Source organism: Balearica regulorum, chromosome 17 (assembly GCF_011004875.1).
Source record: "Balearica regulorum gibbericeps isolate bBalReg1 chromosome 17, bBalReg1.pri, whole genome shotgun sequence".
NCBI classification, from domain to species: domain Eukaryota; kingdom Metazoa; phylum Chordata; class Aves; order Gruiformes; family Gruidae; genus Balearica; species Balearica regulorum.
This window is the reverse complement of record NC_046200.1, coordinates 3,028,458-3,042,279: the sequence shown is the minus strand read 5'-3', so window position 1 is coordinate 3,042,279 and position 13,822 is coordinate 3,028,458. Positions and strand designations below refer to the sequence as shown.

At 39.3% G+C, this 13,822-nt stretch overlaps 1 protein-coding gene across 4 annotated transcripts in view; it reads left to right on the top strand.

Annotated features, from left to right (window-relative positions):
- Window positions 1–13,377, top strand: part of MLXIP (MLX interacting protein) — a 55,084-nt gene extending 41,707 nt beyond the window's left edge. For 3 of the 4 annotated variants that reach the window (XM_075769621.1, XM_075769620.1, XM_075769624.1), the window contains 5 exons: window positions 926–1,024; window positions 2,894–3,021; window positions 4,067–4,190; window positions 7,048–7,177; window positions 7,854–13,377. In XM_075769621.1, coding sequence (XP_075625736.1) covers window positions 926–1,024; window positions 2,894–3,021; window positions 4,067–4,190; window positions 7,048–7,177; window positions 7,854–7,975 — 603 coding nt within the window. In that variant the 3' untranslated portion in view covers window positions 7,976–13,377. Of the gene's footprint in view, window positions 1–925; window positions 1,025–2,893; window positions 3,022–4,066; window positions 4,191–7,047; window positions 7,178–7,853 lie in introns of those variants that run through there. The other variant, XR_012838135.1, reaches the window with a different exon arrangement.
- The last annotated feature ends 445 nt before the right edge of the window (window positions 13,378–13,822 follow it).

The window sequence follows — 13,822 nt, the reverse complement described above, 5'->3', positions numbered from 1 at the left end:
TAAGGACACAGCAACGAGACAGGCTTTATAGCTATTTAAACTCACCTGCTTTGACAGGAATTGCTTTGGATGTGTACTGTTAGTAATTCTTTTGTAAGATGAGAGAAACAGTGATGCTTGCCAGTCTCTAGATGTATGTTCTTTTGCTCCTCTGCATTGTTAGTTAAACAGTTGTATATTGCTGGGTAACATCTTTTCAGTTTGGCAAAGCATAGAGGGCACTGGAAATCTCAGTTCTGCTTTTGAACCTGCATTTTCTGTGGTTTTGCACAGCCACTTCACTGCTTTATTACATTGTTTTCCCCCATTATAAAATGGGGTGATGCTGAGCTACCGCTGGAAAGCTTAGCTCTGCTGAGAATGCATTCTCAAAGTGCAAACTCCTTCTTTTCTTCCAAGACTTTTGGTAGAAACAATGTCTACATTTTTAATGCTACAAATGAAAATGCTAATTCCTGACAAAGCCTTTATCCTCAGAGTAAGCCAGAGTTGTGGATTCTTTTCTTTTTTATTTTTGTCAAACTGCCTGTTACATCAGTAGACATTATATATGTATTAGGAATGTATGATATGGACTGTTTTAAACTTAAAGGCTTCAACAAGATCCTAACTAATGACATGCCCAAAAAATTGGAATTTGACTTCAGAAAGGGAGATTGTGTAACAGTCTTAAATAAGAATTTTTACTTTAGAAAGAAAACCTAAAGGGTTTGGAATTGAATTTAATGCACTGGACACTTTTTTTTTTTTTAATAACTTAAATCATTGTTTGCAAATTTATAGTCATGTAGCTTTGACTGGGAAGACTATGAATGCCACAATTTAAGAAAAATGACACTGTGAATTTGAGTAGCTGCAATAGTCATAGCAGTAGAACTGTAAAGGAGAAGAACAAAATTAGACTGAGCTAATTTTATTTATGCAGAATCGAAGAATGAAGCATATTTCAGAACAAAAACGAAGGTTTAATATCAAGATTGGTTTCAGTACTCTGAACAGCTTGGTTTCAGCCAACTCCAAGTCGGTAAGTAACTTGGCAGCACTAACAGCTTAATATGGAATATAAGAAAGAGCCATTCTAAAAAGACTTGTTAATAAATTTAATCTCTTCACTGTTGCCTGAGAACGCCAGTCAGTCAGTGAAGACACTTGAACTGAGGGACTTGGAGAGGGAAGGGTGATAAATCTATGGCTTATAGTCAAAAGAGCGCATGACAGCACTTCATCTTTTAGGTGTTGTTCTTCTGATGCAGCTTCAAATGTTAAACAAGTCTTGTCTCATGAGATGCTGCAGCTTTAAAGCCAACAGGGAAAGCGGAAGAACTCATCTTTGCAATCCTTGCTCTTGGGACCCCAGTAATGAAGACTTTTGTCACGTTTGCAGCATAAGATGACTTTGCATTTACTGTTATGTCACCTTTCTTCTGACATACTGACTTTTTATACCCATTCTGGATGGTTTCTGGACCCCGTAGCTGGGCTCGAAAAAGCTATGTTCCAGCCAGTATCGTAAGCTTGTTCTGCCTGAACCACGAGCCAGCCAGATGCTGTTGGTACGATGCTGGGCCTGGTTTAATGTACCTTGACATTCGGCCTGAGCTAATACACCCACCTATGAGCACAGCTTGTTAGCATAGGCTTCATGCTATCCCATGCCATGCTGTGCTGCGTTTGGTCAGCTGAGAGCATGGCAGAGCCACTTGCGTGCCTGCAAATATCATTGAAATGTGTCAGTGACCCAAAGGAAAAACAACAAAGTTTGGTGAAATTCCTAAAGTTTCCTAGACCGATGAGATTTCTACTTCCCAGGAGGAGTCAGGAGCCTGGCCAGTACAGATGATTTTGAAAATCCCTCTAGGACTTTTTACATCTAGGATCACCCAGCTGCCTTGAAGAATTTGGCCCTGTGCCTGCAGTCTTGCAAATATTCTCAGGGCTTTTTCTTCCCCTGTCACTGTCTTTTTGCATAGATTTACAGAGAAAAAAATTCCCAATGGACTTCTCATTGCCAAATGACTCTGTCCAAATTAAGAACATGTTCTGGCTACACTAGTTAACTTGGTTTGCTAAATTGAGATCAAAATAATTGACACACAGACTTGTCTGCACAACAAAATTCTAAGTGTCCTTTAAATACTGGTATCTTTTGAAACATGGAAAATATGAAAGCTTATTGTGCTGTATGTTTATTTGTTTACATAATTTTTATCATTTTATACATTTAGGCCATAAACTGTCAGAATTTCACTTCCTGATTTGAATAACCTATTTGAAAGTCAGTTTTGAAAACTCAGCTTTAGTAAAATGTCTGATTATTTTATTTCTCAAGTACAGATTTTTAATTCGGTCCTCAAAACTGAAGAGTATTTTAAAAAGAGATCTGTGGCATTGTTTCTGTCTCCTTTGGTGATAATTGGACCACGTTACCTTCTGTTTAATAACTTCAGGTTTCCCAAATGAAATAATTATATTGTCAACTTCAAACAATGCTTCTAACAGCACTATAAATCTGTTGACAGATGTAGCACATCCTTCAGTACCTCAGTAAGAATTGTAAATATTTTTAAGTGGATAGGTAATTAAATAAAACATTTTAAATTATTAAAATACTTTTTTCAACAAAGTAGCAAAAATGTAATTTGTGGAAGAAAACAACCACTGCAACCACATTTCTCTGTGCTTGTGTGCAAACAGGAGTCAGAGAAATGAAGCGCCTAGTATTATCTGAAGTGTTTTGCTCTGCCTATCCGTGTGCTTTTGCACACAGTGAAGGAAACTTAAGAAAAGGTGTCAAAGTGCTTTTTCTGGGTGTTACAGCAGGTTAGGGGCAAACTCTTCTTCATCTGTCTAGCTTTGTTCTAGAAAGTGAGCTCTATGTTTGTGTTTGGTCTAGATCAGCCATGCAATCACGCTCCAGAAAACAGTAGAATATATCGCTAAACTACAGCAGGAAAGAACACAGATGCAAGAGGAAACCAGGCGCCTTCGGGAAGAAATCGAGGAGCTAAACGCTACCATCATGTGAGATTTGGGGAGCTTTCTGTAATGCAGCAGAGCAGCTTGAATGTTGCTTTGGCTAACAACAGGGAATGTTTGCCTCAGATGTCGTGCCAAACAACAGATGGGTATTGAACAGAAGTAGAGTTGCCTACCAACTTCCAAACAAAAAGCATAGTTGCTGTGGGATGGGCATTGGTAGCAAACTGTGTGGATTTTCAGCAAGCTCTGAGCACAACAGTGGCAGCATCAGAAAAGATGCATCAGGTCAATTAGAATAATTCTGAGGAGAACCCGGTGACAATCGGTTTTTTTAAAGCTATGTTCACTGGGTGATCAAAAACCCTTACTCTTCATGATGGCTTTGCTGCAGTTTTCTTTCTAAATGCAGTCGTTTTATACAGGAAAATATGGTTGAGTACATAACACACAGGATTTGGAATCAAGGAGCTTGCCACTGGCTGAACGTAGCTCTGATAAGTCACTTCACCTTCCTGGTGCCTCAGTTTCCTCTGTGGGTTTACGATAGTTATGTACTACTGCAAAGCACGTTGAGAACCCCAGTGGTTTTTCTTCCATCTACAGAAGTGTTAGGCTTAGGCATTATGTTAGATTTATCAGCAAATCAAAATCTTTTTATTTTTCTTGAAAAATATGATGACGTCTGTTTTGGTTTTATTTTAAATTGATCTGTTTCTTAAGAATATCTGTAACATTTTCCTCTGTAACATTGGTCTGGAGTAACTCTGTAAACTTTTCCTTGACTCTAATGTGTGTTTTTCTAATTGGATGCCCCAAACTACTTTGTTCAATGTTACACTTTGTTTTCAGTTTTCTTGCATGTAATAAGAAGTGTGTAGCACCTTGTGAAATCGCTTTGCTGTGTGAATGTAGACAGAATTGATGGGAAAACAGTATGTATTCCTGGCTATAATGAGTACATTCAGGGGGGTCATGCACTGGGAAGGCACCTTGGTCAGGGATACTGGGGATACACACTTTTCTCTTGCTATAATTTAGTCTGAAAGAGAAGTGTGGGGATTCTGACCTCAAAACATCTTCTTTTCAGTTCTTGTCAACAGCAGCTCCCTGCTACCGGGGTTCCCATAACACGGCAAAGATTTGACCACATGAGGAGGATGTTTGATGAGTATGTGAGAAGCAGGACCCTGCAGAACTGGAAGTTTTGGATTGTATCCTTTTATATTAACCTGATGAACTTGAGGTTTGGTACTGATATAGTTAGTTAGAACTCTAGATTCTGATGCTGTGACTTTAAGCCAAGTTATTTAAATAATGTATGTCCTCAGTTTTCATTCACATCTGTGTGTGGATGTGAATCCTTGCCTTTTAGGCTGTCATGAGACAGAGCTTGTTCACCTGAAACTATGGCAGGTAACTTGAGAGGAAAATTCAATACAAAGGCAAGGTTTTCTTGGTGGGTGGTTATATGGCAAGAAATGTTTAATGGACTGCTGCTGTAACTGTAGCTCTTGTAGTCTTTTGGAAAAACTGAACACAGAATAACAAAGATTTTGCGGGGCGGGGAGGAATATTATAAACAATTACTGAAGCTGTTGCAATGGCAGTTTTAAAAACTTGCATGCTTCTCTTTTTTTTTCTTTTTTCCTTTTTCTTTATTTTTCTGTTTGGCTTTTGTTACAACAGTGAATCAACTTAGTTTCTCTTCTCCAATGCTAGCAGCTGTGCTTGTAAGCGAATAATAATGCAGGAGGTAGAAAGACACAAACTGGATGAAACCAAGTTTCACTGCATTTGTGCTGTGCTGTATAGACTTAACTAGTTTGGATCAAACGTTATTAGCTTGAATCATTTCAGGGGTATTAGTAATTCACGATGAGCAGTAGTGTTAACCTTCCTTTTTTCCCCGTTAAACTTCATATGTTCATATAGCTATTTATTTGGACTTCATATTTTGTATGTCTGTGTTCTGTGCTGGTTATTTCCCTCTGGCTACCTGGATAATATGAGTGTATATGTGTAGGCTTGTGCATGCCTGAAGTACAGCATTTTTTAATACTTTGATATGTGAAAATACTTTCTTTGGTGTTTACTGGTTTATGTTGGCCCTAGAAAGACACTCTTCCTTTTAGCATCCTTTCAGGAGACAGTTCTTAGCAAGATCTCACGCAGTCTCTGATAATTTAGAGCTGGTGCAACTGTGGAACTTCTGGATTCTACAGTACTATTAACTCTGGAACAATTTCAAGTGAATTACGAAAAAAGAGGTCTTTAATATAACAACAAAAATGGTTATTTAAAGACAATCCTGCACATGTTTCTTGATTGGGTAGTGTGTTTATTTTGTGCTGCTCCAAGATGTTAAATAGCTCGAGAATTTGGAAGTGAGACACTTCTGGAAAGTGGCAGAGGTTATCAGGGATGAAGATGCAATTTTGGGTAGCTACATTTTGTAGTATTGGGGAAGAGACAAAGGCTTTTGTAGTTGGTGAAAGGGAAGGTTCATAGGCAATGTAATGTTCCCAAACTTCCCTTTACGAGTCAGGATGTAACTATGACGGAACAGTTGTCCTAGCAGCTGAATTGAATCTTTAACACATGCTGACACATTTCAGAATGTCTTGCAGTAAAAGCTGACAAGGTCCAGGGTGAGTGCTAATAATAATAATAAAAAATCTCCTCCTCATGAAATGACTGTAAGAGAGAAAAGGACAGTTTCGTTACAAATATGAAAATACCATAGTTTCTGTGTGTATAGGAGGGAGATGAGTAATCTGGTCTTGGGCTACTAGAGAGGATCCAAGAATAGAATACTCTTGAATATTAGAATATCGATATAATAGTACCCATGTTGTGCTTCCAGTCACTCTTTAAAAGTCTGTAAGGGTATGCAAATCCCCTCAAGTATGCCAGGCAATTGTTAGACCTATCGTGATTGTCAGCCACAGTGAGAAAGATGGGGGTGCATGACAATGCTAATATTTGTTTGGGCCACATTCTCACATGCTGCTGACTGTAGTCAGAAAATGCCACCTGGATTAACATAGTAAAACTACAGATTCTGAGCCCGCAAATGAGTTTAATCATCCAACCAACTTCTGAAAGAAATGTACCTGTAAGCTGGAATCTACTTGGTGAACTATCATGGCGGTGTTATAACAAGCTGGTTTAAGTTCAAATATGGTGACCATTCCAGGAAAGCTCATCTGAGAGCCTGGGAGCTGGGACCAACTGAGGCTTGTGGTGGTGCTCTGTACATTTTAATACACTACAGGCTAAGAATTCTGTCTGCTCCTTTTCTATCAGGAAGGTTATTGCCGACTCCAGGCCCATCCTTCTAAGCTGTGACAGTAGAGAGCCAAAAGAAAAGCCTGTCAGTCCTCAGCTAGCTACTGTTCTGGTGCACTTAGACACAGATCAGCAAGTCTGGTCCTTGGTGTAGGAATCCTTGCCATGCCATTGATCATCTCTGAGAATATGCTTATGTACTTTGAGGTCTTTGTTTAGCTGCAGTAGCAGGGAGCTTCAGTGTTTGCTGAAGAATCTGCCTGAGAAATTGGCTGAATGCTTGGACTCTTGGCTCGTGCTGGACTCAATATTGCCAGGCAAGACTTGTACAGGTACCCCTCTTTGGATGCATCTGCGGTGTGCTATGGGAAGTGGTATAGTTAGACTAAAGCCTGTATATCCTTTTGCTATGAAATCATCAGTGTTACATGAAAAAGGTGGCAATGAAGAAACTGAACTAATTACATGTATGTAGAAGTTTGAGATACTCATGCACTTGCAACAGTGCCACAGTGTGCAGCTGGATTGTAGGAGATGAGGCGAGTTGTACAGGAATTTTGGCAAAAATGGGTATCACTAGGAACTGAGGTTCCATTTTTTCCTTTGTCGTGGTGTTACAGATTTCAAAAAATGTTTTTGGAAATGTTGCAATCCCTTTACTAGTTGAAGTCCATTTAGAAGTCCATAGTTTTCTCTGCAGACTGAGCTCTAATAGCCTTTCCCATAGAATGTTTTGAACTCCTCTTTTGTTGTCTCCCTTAACATTTGATGATTTTGCAGTTCAGCATTATTATTAAGCCATTGTTCGAGTCCTTCAATAGGATGGTTTCCACAACAAGCTTTAAGGATCTGAATCAAACTGCAATGGCCTGGTTGGATCAGCACTGTTCTCTTCCTGTTCTGAGGCCAAGTAAGTGAAGTTCTATCCAGCAGTTATTTTAGATCATAGGAAGTGAGACCATATGTTATACCATTTCTTGAAAGTCAGAGGATGACAAAGCAAGCACATGATGTTGAATATGACTTCCAGTTGAAAAATAAGAACCTCTTTTGACTGTGAAGACACTTGGTTGCATGCTTAACACTGAACAGGAAAAAAAAACCAAATTGCTGACAATAGATACCAGAATTTAAACAGTCTCGAGCTGCATTTAAATTTCAAATACTTCACTCTAGTTGGAGTAAGTTTGGCAGTGTGTTTTATCTCATGTTAAGGAAGACTTCTGAGATTTGTATTCAGCTTTGGAATCACCTTCTGTTTGGGTGTGATTGCTTGAAGCTTTCCCCCTTGCAATTCAGCAAGTATTTACATTTACAGTTATCATTGCCAAGCAGTACTCTGTTTTGTAGAAGAAATAGGTGTTTTGTTAAATGTCCTAGATCTCCATTCCTCGTTCCCCAGGCACAGCCCTTGCACATCTCTGTTTCTTGCTGTGGCTGTGTGTGGAGGTGCACGTGTTTCGCAGGAGTATTTCCATAATTGTGTCATGCGTAACAGCCTCGCAGTACCTGCACGCTGTCCTGCATGGATCTGTTTGCAGTCAGACTAATAGCTTTTACTGATACTTTTCTGACCTTTTTTATAGTGGTGCTGAACACTCTCCGGCATCTAAGTACAACCACCTCAATTCTGTCAGATCCATCGCGCCTGCCAGAGCAAGCCGCTGAGGCAGTTAACAAGATGAACAAAACAGCTGGCGAAACCTAACAACCAAAGACAATGATTTGCTCGTACAAGGGGCGGAGAACCTGTCAGCCTAGCAGCCTGGCGAGTCTCCTTTCAGTTGGTGCACTTTAGAAAGAATTCTCTCCATCACCCAAGACGTTGTTCAGGGCATCTGACTCTGCCTTCGGAATACGTGGAAGTATGATGCAACGTTGTCATATAACGTTTTGGTTCCTCTTCAGTGCTGTGCTGTACTCTGTTCAGTGAGAAAACACCAAGCTCAGGTAAATTTAGCAGGTTTGAGTCCTGCAGGCAGCAATATATCTCCATCAATGCAGCATGCATCTATATGCAACAAACATATTTCTATAAAACAGCTTCAAGTACTAAGTTCTCTGAAGTGTAAATCTTGTACACCAAGGAATGTTCCCTTCAAGGGGAAATATACTTTTGATTTTGTGAAACAAAATGTGCTCTTTATTTTGTTTTCTGGTATTCAGTTCCATTTGTTTTACTTGAACAATGAAAATTGTTAAACAGGATCATATTAAAAACCAAAGGAGAAGAAAAATCCGTCAATCACGTCAACTCGTGGCAAAAATACTAGAATTAAAATCTCAGGCTGTGTTTTGTGTATTTTTATTTTAATGAGTGTAGCATTGCATATGATCAGTTTCAAGATATGCTTTATTTTCTAGCAAATAAAGTAGCTGATTTTTTTTTCCTGATAACAGCCATTGCAAGTGAGTAGCAGGCTATGCAGTAAGTGCAAGAAAGCAGTTTTAGGTTGCACAAATTCTGTAAACAGGATAGATACGTGAATTTCATACCCATTTAATCTGTGAACTGTTTTCTTGCACTCTGCAGAGTTCAGCTGCCTTCCTCATAAAAAGTGTGCGTATAAAACACATCCATAGATGAATGTAGTAGTGCTTCAGAGACAAGAATTGAGTTTGTAATGTTAAGAAATTGGCTTTTTTGTTATCTCAGAACCTATATCAATCCACATGGACTTATAGTCAGTTCTTTGCTTCTTCCTCTTTTTTGCTTGTTCTTTTTGCCTTCTATCTGAAAAACCTGAAGGACTTGGCTAAATTTGGTCTATATGGGAAGGTTATGTTCAACATGAATTATAAAACATAGAAAAATATGTTTATAACCTGAAATACCGCGTACCACTTTTTCATGACAATCTCAGCAAATACTGTGCTCTGCTGCAGATAAACTCGGTCTCATTACAGCAGTGATAGCCTGTCCATCCTGAGACAGCACTGCGATATTCATTCCAGCTGATTGTTCATACTCTGGAATAATCTTAGGACCCTTGAAATTCCACTCATTACTTGATTCCGATTCTTAAGAGCTACGCAAACTGCGGGTAAGGTTTCCCTGGTACCTCCCCTGGGTGGTTTTCTTCCAGTTTCAAAAGCAGGCTGCCTGGAGGTGATTAGCAGGCTAAGGCAGTGCTAAAAAGAGGAGCAGCTAAAACATTTGAGCATTGCGCATGCTGAAACAGGGTCAGTAGGTTCTTATTTGGGGATATAGTTTTTCTCAGCATTGTCCCCAATCTTCCCTGTTTGGTGGGCTGAAGTTTAAATAGGAACAACAGGCCTGGGAAGTGGGGCTCAGCACGGGGAGTATTTTTCTTTCGTTTTTGTCCTGAGATTTTGCAGCTAATGGCTTTCATTGCAGAGTTCGGTTATGTGTGAGCAGGACTGTAGCAAGAAGAAACGGTGAAAGGTTAACCCTCTCCCTGGGCAGAGGTACTGCGAGTTGAGGAATTGGGGGCTGAAGGGGACTGCTGGGGAAGAAGGGAGCCGAACGGAGAAGACAAAATGGTGTGATCTAAGTACCAACATGCCTTTCTCTGGCTGTGCAGACAAATGGGGAGATGCTCTTGGTTTTGGGGTTTTTTGGTTTTTTTTTTTCTTTTTTACAATAGATGTGCCATCGTTTGAAGTTTGCAGCACGTGTGAAAACCTGTGTCCCTGTGACAAAACCACAAAAAACCCAGGCCTCCACCAAGGAATGATTTGTTGAAATAGTATGTAAAGGTTGTCATAGTAAATAAATAGCAAGTAGATTTTCGGGGGGATCTGTATCTAGGTCTTTCATACATAATGTTGTAATCAAGTAAGCAATATTCTTTGGGATGCATCTGGATAAAAAGTGTTGAATAAGTGTAAATTCTTTTTTAAATCAGTGCTTTAAATCCTCCCATTTTTATCATTGATTGTGAACTTGATTCCAGTAAAGTCATTTAACACTGTGATTAGCTGGGGAGCGTCCCTCAAGTTCTTTACTGGGCTATCTCATTGAGATCCATAGATATCTACATGCATATTTGCATGTTAAAAATATAAATCCGGTTTTCTAGAAAGAAATCAGTTAGGCAAATTGTCCAAGAACAGACCCACTTGTGGTTTTGCTGTACTTTTCAGATGAAGAGATTCTGTAATGCCTCTCCTGCAGTGTGATCTCCTTGTCAGGCAGCGATCGTGCTTAATTTTTAATACTGCTAGTATCAATGACATTAGAGTTTTGTCTCACCAAGCAAAGTGCACTACAAGCATACTTCAAAGCCCAGGGAAGTATGATGACTTCTAAACTTAAATCTTAACGTCTCAGATCTCACTGAACGGATTGGAAGCTGAAAGGGACCTTAAAGGAATAGGAAGGGGTAGTGCGACGGAACTGCTAAATATTTTGTCCGTTAGCAGTTTTTATCTGCATGTGGACAGAAAAAACATTGTGCTCGTTGCAGCATGAGCTGGTTACAATTGTAGGGAAAGTGCTTGTTTTAATAACTTGTGGTGGAGAAACAAGCTCGTGGTACTATTGAAAGACTGCAAATCTTAACATAGTAAAGAGAAAAAAGTTAAATCAAAAATTGCTTACTTAGGCAAGAGTGTAGGAGGGAGGGAAGGAAAAGTGAAAAGATACTTTCCACGTAGTGCAATTATCAGAAATGCTGTGGCTGCTCTTTGAAGCAGTGATTCAGTGTATTTTTGTCACTCTGTTATTGCAAATCAGAATTCTTTTATCAGTCAACCTTGTGAGGGGAGCAATTTCACTTCATTTGAAAACTGAGGAGGAAAAAGCTGTATTATGTCTCACATCTGCACAGCAGAAGTACTGAGGAACGATATGAAAAGAGATTCACTATGTGTGTATTAATTCCTGCATAGTTTTCCACTTTGGTTTATATTTGAACTCTTTTGTCTGTCTGTCTTACCCGTTGAGGAGTCTAAACACTATCTATTTCTTAAAAAAAAAAAAAAAGTTGGTAACACTTTCTCTGCTAATTTAAGCAGTCTGATTTCCTCAGTGTCACCAAAGTATACTTAAACAAGCAAAACACACGGTGCCTATGCTCTAACACAGAATTACAGATGATGCACATCTGTCTTCAGTGAATTGGTGCTAAACTTTTAGAGAATCCCCGTGGAATCGAATACAAGTTATATTCAGTCAAATCTAACATACTTCACTCAACAAGGGACTGGCTAGGAAAAATATTTATGGCCTGTGATACGCACAAAGTCAAACAGATTGTCTAGTGGCTTCTTCTGACCTTGAATTCTATTAATTGGTGTATTGTAGATGGCACCCACCCCAAACACAAGTTCTGGAGAACTTGTGCAGTATCTGATGTAGTTATTAGGCTTGTATGATGCTCCCTGTTAGCAGGAGTAAGTGGTGAAAGTCCAAGAGCAAACTAAAATTGAAGGAATTAACAAGTACTACGAACAAAGACAAATGCTTCTTCTTGACAGTCTGATTTCTGCACAAAACCAAAGGTTTCTTAATTAATACCGTTTGACCTAATTGGCATGTTCTTCCATGCTTTTCTAGACCCCTCGGGAAGCCTTCTGTGAAGGGAGACTTACTAGAATGTTTCCATCTGTGCCTTAGATCTTGGCATCGTGTATGCATTTGATTTATCTAAAGTCATACGTTCTTCCCCCTAATACAGTGCTGTGTGAAAAATTCAGTGAATTGACAAAAGTGGGGCCTCCCTGGGTTTTAAGAGGGGTTTATCTGCATGGCATTACTGTGTCCCTTTGAAACCGAGGTTGTGAAAAATTGTATGTATGGATGGAAAAAATTGCGTCTTTCCTGCTGACTTCACCATCCTCCCCTCCCATGTACAGAGGCTTATACGCACACTTGTACATACCGTCATACCAGAAGTTTGACACAAACCCGGTAAATATGCAAATGCTTAAATCTCTAAATCTGGAATGGCTTGAAAAGGCAAAGGGCTCTCAAATTGCACTGGAAAATAACATCCTTTTACTTTGTATTTTCAGGGGTTTTTTTACATGAGAGAATGAGGGTGTGTGTATGCATGTGGTGTGGTAGAGGTGAGAGGGGCAGGTAAAGTTTGTTTTGATTGCTTTTAAAGCCCAAAACTCCTGAAAAGCAGTTTGAGAGCAGGAGAGGGAAGCTGACTGCAGAAACATTCAGTAAGATAATGCTTTTGTAGTACAAAGTATTTGAAAGCTATTCAACTTTCTTTGTTTCTCGAGTGGATAATTCTTGCCTTGATGTTGCCAACTAGAAGATACTGCTGACAATAGAATGGGTTGTTAACTATTTTGACCTTTTTTCTTTCTTTCTTTCTTTTTTGGTTTCTTTCCACCTTTATTGCATGGGAAAACACCCCAAATCAAAAGGCTGATGATACCTAGTTTAGGTGCTTTACAGATTCAGTCACTCCAATCTCGGAGTCCTGTGAACAACTGTTGATGACTTTTATGAGGATTTTTTTTTTTATTAGCTGAGGCAATAGCTTAATTCCTCCTCAATTTATACACTTGAGTTTCAGAGGAGATAATTTGTTTGGGGTTTTTTTTTCTTTTATAGGACCCCAATATTGTTCCCGCAACATGAGTTAAGTCCTCAAGTTTCCTTTTGTTTCATTCTTGATTGGATTTCACGCTCTTTTACTGTGTTAGAGCAGGAGTGGTAGTACCGAATTGTAGATTGAGCTGTAAAACTTGATTCAGTTACAAAGAAACGCATCTTAGGTATATAATAGAATGACTTTCTAGCCATTGTCCGAACTGCTTTTATATCTGAGTTTTTCCAACATGAATAAGGTTTGGAATCAAAAGATATCAATGTTAGGAGCAAGCCTTCTAATTAACAGTACAATGAATAAATTGCTCTTTTTCTTCTTCTTCTAACCATGTGTTTAAATGTGTTTTCAGTGAATGGAGTTCATTCTTGTTAAAAAAAAAAAAGGCATTAAAAAAAAAGCTTGGAGGTATGAGGACTTCAGGTTGTGCTCTTGCTTTGCCTAGGTTTCCTGTTCTGTTGCATGACACAACTTCTGTTGTGCTGTTGATAATGTAGCACTTTTCAGTAGGTCTGTTAAATTGTGCAATGCATTTTTTATATTTACAACCAAAACAATAAAGGTTATTTTTTGGAAGAAACAGGTTGTAATGCCTTTATTGTCTAACTGGATGTGAGGAAATGGTAAGAGGAATTGTTCGTGGACCAGCACCTGCCGTCCTTCTGAAGCTTGGACTCCTTTTAAGAAACCCAGCGCCCCTTGGGCCCTTCTTGACTGAAAGAATCAACTCACTTAAGCCTTAACTTGGGCTTAACTTGGAGCCTACAAGTGATTTCCTTTTCTCATGCGTTGGCCACCAGACTGTATTTGCTCTGTGCTGGGTTGTTCCCTGTCTCACCAGGGTAGCCAGATTGGCAAAAATTTAAAATTACCCTCTCTAGTCAACTCTGGTCCCTTCAGTGAAGCAGGTTAGAGACTGGGAATGAACGGGTGGGCTGAAGTACCATCTCCCCTGGTCAGGGTGGCTGCGGGGTGCACATGTTTCTTCACCGTAAATAACCAGGGAGCGTGCTCTTTGATCAGTG